Here is a 6000-nt window from a genome sequence, read left to right as displayed (position 1 = left end):
AATATTCCTCATTTAGGTTTGAAGTTGGGTGTTGCGACATCCTTTCTGAAGGTTGTGACATCCGGACAATCCACTGACTCATAGGACTAAAATGTTATCCTGCACACTTAATCAACATGTTAGTTTCCTCCTTAGACTCAAATTGGCCTAGTAGGTAATAAAACACACTAAAAAACTCATTTTATTGAATTCAAAGGTAAAAATACTAAGTTTATAAGCTAAATAAAAAAAATTTAAATTTCTTGTTGTTAAAAAGACCTTAATTTGCCACAACGAAATGTGACAAATCAACTAGCTTACTGAAACCATAAATGAATTGCACATAGAACCAAATGAACAAAAAATAATGTAAATGATGAAGTTAGAGAAATGATTTGCATTCACAAATGAATGTGTTTTCTCATTAAGTGTAGAAATAGTTTGAGAAAGAATTTAACATTTTGAATTATTATTTAATTAATTATAATTAACTAATTGATGTTCGAAAATGGAATTAAATTAATTAGTCATTATAAATCCATTGAATATGGAAATTAAATATATTTTCTCATACATTTTTATGGTAACGTTGTGAGAAATTAATTTTTAAAATAAATAATATTTATTTTGGAAATAAAAAAATTGAGTTGGATTAAATTATGAAGTGTTAGGTCAAAAGTTCAGAACACACATATAATTGGACTTAATACATAAGAAGCTTAATACTAGCTCTCATGAATATAAGGGGCGGCAACCCTAGTAATCTCATGTGCGCTTATCTCTTTCGTTAGACTCGAGACTATTTTTAATTAAATAAATATTATTTGTGTTATACAATCAAAATTCTCCTATTTCTTATTATAAATATATGACACGATAGAGTTATTAATATAAATCATTATACAAAAATTTCATATATTATTATTTTTTAGAAAGTAATAAAATTTATTTTTAAGAATAAATTTTATTTTAATAATTTTAGAATATAATAAATCATTTTTGATTCGGTATTTAGTTATTGTTATGGAGGCGAACACCCAATGAAAAAGTCGTTGGGTTAGAAAAGCTAATTAACAAAATCCAATAAACAAAGGCTGTTTTAAGCTAAACTTAGTATCTAATCTCAAGCAAGAAAATGATAGAAAGATCATGAGTCGAAAGTGATAGTGCAAGACAGACTCAAAACGAACCAACAATCAATTGTCGTCCATTAGCAGGAACAACCTAGAAAATATGGTTCATGATTTTTATTATTTTATTATTGCTTTTTTCTAGACTAAGTGCCAAAAAAACCATGAGGTCAATAGGATGATGAAACAAACATTTTTACCTACCTACCTATATCACTTCCTACCTCAAACTATTCTATCTATACCTTATCCATTAAACAAACAAGAATTTAATAATTTCTTTTTTTTAGAGTTGTTTGTGTTTATTTTAATAGTTCATGTTCGAAATTTGTAATTATTTTTTCTAACAATATCATTTCTAAAATTTAAACTTAAGTTTTCTCTTTAAGAGTGCAATGTATCTTACTATTGTACTCAACTATTTGTTGTTTACTTTGATAAGTTTTTATCACATGATTATTTCATATCTAGTAAAACAATAGTACTACCAACCAGACAGTATATTTAGCAGACATTTAATCTGCAGTATCAGTGTATGCAAGTGATTAAGACCTTAAACTAAACTTCAGTATTGATGACTGCAGATTAACGTGTAAGAAATCGGCTTTTGATGATTCATCTCTACACTAAAACAGAAAGCATCCGTCATAGCAATAGTGGTGGGTACAACTTGCTTGCCTCATAAATGTTTCGATAACTTGGTTATCAAAGGTTCAAATTTCAGCTTGTTCTACCCAACAGAACTTTCTGAATAGCGAATACTATAAAAATTTCCCTTCCATATATATATATATATATATATTAGTTACTTCAGTTTCTTCCACCATATGCTTTTTCTTCTTTTCTGTACATCTTTTATAAGAAATATGTCAGACCATCAATTTTGTTGTTCAAGTTATGAATCTCAGCCAAGCCTCCCATCACTTCCTTCCATCACTTCCCAATTTCACCTGCAACACTACTATCTTTCCAACATCCAACACCACTGCCTCACCACTCTAAAAGGCCACACCTCCTACGTCTCCTCTCTCGCCTTCGACGGAAAGTTCCTTTACACAGGCTCTTCTGATAAGGAAATCCGATTATGGAAGTGCAACGATCTCAACTCTGATTTTGAATTTGAAAATTTAACCAATAACATAGTGGTTGTGGGAAAGGGTGCTGTGAAGTCCTTGGTAGTATTAGCTGATAAACTCTTCAGTGCTCACCAAGATCACAAGATACGGGTGTGGAAAATCAATAATGATGGCCCTGATAACCAAAACTACACTCGGCTGGCAACGTTGCCGACATTAAGTGACCGCGCCTCAAAGCTTCTCCAGCCCAAGAATCATGTTCAAATCCGAAGACACAAGACATGCACCTGGGTCCATCATGTAGATACAGTATCTGCACTGGCTTTATCCAGAGATGAGACCCTGCTTTATTCTGTTTCCTGGGACAGGACACTCAAAATCTGGCGAACCGGTGATTTCAAATGCTTGGAATCAGTAACAAATGCTCATGACGATGCAATAAACGCAGTGGCATTATCCGATGACGGTGATGTCTACACAGGATCAACTGACAAGAAAATCAAGGTGTGGAGGAAAATCCCAGGAGACAAGAACCATTCTCTTGTTGCTACACTAGAAAAGCATAATTCGGGGATCAATGCTTTAGCTATAAGTCTTGATGGGTCTACTTTGTACTCCGGTGCCAGTGACAGGTCCATAGTTGTCTGGGAGAAGGACGATGGTGGCGATGGCATGGCAGTGGCTGGTGCCCTTAGGGGGCATACAAAGTCTATATTGTGTTTGGCTGTAGTGTCGGACTTAGTTTTCAGTGGTTCAGCAGATAAAACAATCAGAATCTGGAGGAGAGGGGTGGACCGAAATTACTCGTGTTTGGCAGTCTTGGAAGGGCATAAAGGCCCCGTTAAGTGCTTAGCTGGAGCGGTTGATCGTTCCAGCCGTTGCGATACATCCTATGTTATTTATAGCGGGAGCCTGGACTGTGACATCAAGGTGTGGCAGATTGTTGTTCCCCTTCCCTGCGGAGATCTTGAATCTTGATTTTTCTTTGTTATAATGTTCTTCTCCTGGCCTTTTTTCTTGTACCAGCAAGCTTAGTGTTTGCAATTTAGTTCTATGGCTAGTCTTGCAGTAGAATTCCATTAGTGAGCTAAAGATCAGTGAAGAGATTTCAACCTATGAGACGAGGTATTAAAAGCTGAAGCTGCATGCCGTAGCATTGAATCCAATTCATTGGTTCATATAACGTCTTAAGAGATAGTATCAGTAATAAGATTTGAATCTTGACATACGTAGTCCCTTTCACTATCCCCTGCCACCTCTTTAATACTGAAGAAAGAAGAAAAAAAAACGTGGGAATTTTATACTTCCTAACAAAAAAATTACCCGCAACCATTGATTTCATATACAAAGGGCAAAACAACCAAAAGGTACAACGAAACAAAATCTACTGTTCTTCGGTTTAGTTGTCAAGAAGCTGCCTGTTGCATCCAAGTTGTTTCCTCATTTTCTCACCCCGAACAAATTTCTTGCAATAATTATTGTAAGTAATTAGTAATAATATTCAAATCAAATATATTGGAAGTGTTGAGGGTGAAATGAGGAAGAATGAGGGAGGTAGCAGTTCACGGTGGTGATGCATTGATGGTTGCTTGAGAGTGAGGTGAAAGTAATAGCATAAGGAGAGGAGCTTGAAGAAGAAGAATTGTCCTTGAGGCCAAGGATACCTATAGCGGAGGTTGATTGCTGTCCTTGCACTTAGGCCTAAACACGTTTCATGTTGGTTTCGTCGAGGTCAACCCTTTAGGGGACATGACAGTCTTCCTAACTAGGCGGTGATGGGATTGAAGGATTTGGCAATCTAGCTACGATTAGACTGAGTGGACTTGATGAAGTTCCGCATGTTCTTCATGCGATGAAGAGGCTCAACACTTGTGTTTGGTGAGGTAGGTTGGAGACATTCCACATATTTACCATGCATGTGTTGGTGAGAGTCAAAGTTGGCAAGGTGTTGCCCATATATGATAAGTACTTAATTGTTACAAATTTTGAACCCTTTTCACCTTAGTTATAAGCTATTTTTGTGTTTTTGTGTTTAGGATGAAATATAGTTGAAATAGCTATTTGACTTAGATTTATAGCATTTGATACTATGTTATATGGGAGTGTTTTGGATGTAGGGAAATCTTGGATTGGCTTTGGTGGAACAAAGAAAATTTGATGGAGCATGCTAGTGGCTATATCGAGACGTTGTCCTCACAATGTTGAGACATGGTTGGCTTTTGGTAAGAATGGAGCTAAAACTTTGAATGCAACATTGAAATGACCGGTCTCAACATTGAGACATTATAGTAAGGGAGCAGCCATGTAGCCAAAATTTGAAGCCAACATTGTCACATTGGGCCTTGGATGTCACGATGTCGACTATTATAACTATCACCATGGAGATGTTGGCTCTAGTGTCCTTAGTGTAGTTTTTCATCGTAATGTACTTGTAATTTTTCGAACATATTGGTTTAATAACATTCCATCATTCACATTGGTATCGTTTTTATTTCTCCTCAACGATTTCTGCACACAAAGCAAATTGAGCAAGCAAATATTGTTTCATAGATTATTTAATGTTTAACATATGTTGACTATTATAACTATCACCATGGAGATGTTGGGCTCTAGTGTCCTTAGTGTAGTTTCTCATCGTAATGTACTTGTAATTTTTCGAACATATTGGTTTAATAACATTCCATCATTCACATTGGTATCGTTTTTATTTCTCCTCAACGATTTTTGCACACAAAGAAAATTGAGCAAGCAAATTTTGTTTCATAAATTATTTAATGTTTAACTAATATAAAGTTGCATTACGTGATTGGATTATAATGCGAGAAGACAATTTATATTCGTACGTATTCTAAATGGTTCATAGTCTAATGAATTGAAATTGAGAGACTCAATTCAAGGACTATTATGACATTATCAAGTTCGAATGAGAGATACCTTGTCTTAGGTGTTGGAGCAGATGACTTCCAAAAGATAGAGACAGATGTGTGATTGTCTTGACTAACAATATATTGGGTAAGACCCAAGTAGAATAAATCTTAGAAATTTTTATCAATTTATTCATTTGTAACGTTCATAGTATGACTCACCTCATCGTGAGTAAGTGGCAGACTATATGTGTGTGACTCGTATACTTTGGTATATTGAAAACTTGATTTCAATTGATAATAAAGTTGAAAGCTAGTATATTGGATATACGACTTCTGCATGACATAGCTGCAATTAAAATAGTGAAATTCATAGTTTGATAAAAGGGTAATGACATTCTTTCATTGGATTAAATGATAGATGGAAAAGGAACAAGGCTACATGTCAATTGTTCGAGATGAATGATTTAATTACTACATGTTAGTGATTGACTTTTTCATAAATGATGTAATGATTATCATGAGATAACATAGGATCATATTAGGTGAATAGATTTAACATGAAGAATTAAGAATATCCTATGAGGGTAATACACATATGACAATATCATTGGACGAGGGCTTGATAAGTAGCTTTTGTAGCATATAATGGGGAAAGCTAAGTCATGGTACTTTAGTGGAATGACTCCATGGCTAAACAACGTTGTAATTAATAGATCAAAAGTTAGAACTTTATCCAAATTATTTGAGTCATAATTATAAATGTCCAATTAATCCATTTGCTAACTCTGTACAACCTTGATGGTTTGCATTTGAAACAATGGGATAAAAATAAGAAAATAACAAATTAGAGAAATAGACCGCATTTATCACTATCCATAATAAATGTGTTTTCTAGCAATAAGCAAGAGATGACTTAGAGATTAAATTAATTTCTTCGAATTATTATTT

The 6000-nt window shown here is 34.4% G+C and overlaps 1 protein-coding gene across 1 annotated transcript; it reads left to right on the top strand.

Moving 5' to 3' along the window:
- Positions 1-1715: 1715 nt before the first annotated feature.
- LOC108459226 (protein JINGUBANG) lies at positions 1716-3413 on the top strand. Its single transcript, XM_017758575.2, has one exon. The coding sequence runs from the start codon at positions 1937-1939 to the stop codon at positions 3161-3163; it is 1227 nt and encodes a 408-aa protein (XP_017614064.2). The 5' UTR covers positions 1716-1936; the 3' UTR covers positions 3164-3413.
- The last annotated feature ends 2587 nt before the right edge of the window (positions 3414-6000 follow it).

The sequence above is a fragment of the Gossypium arboreum genome, chromosome 4, assembly GCF_025698485.1.
Source record: "Gossypium arboreum isolate Shixiya-1 chromosome 4, ASM2569848v2, whole genome shotgun sequence".
NCBI classification, from domain to species: Eukaryota; Viridiplantae; Streptophyta; class Magnoliopsida; order Malvales; family Malvaceae; genus Gossypium; species Gossypium arboreum.
Note: the sequence above shows the minus strand (reverse complement) of the source record. Positions and strands in the feature narration are given on the sequence as shown.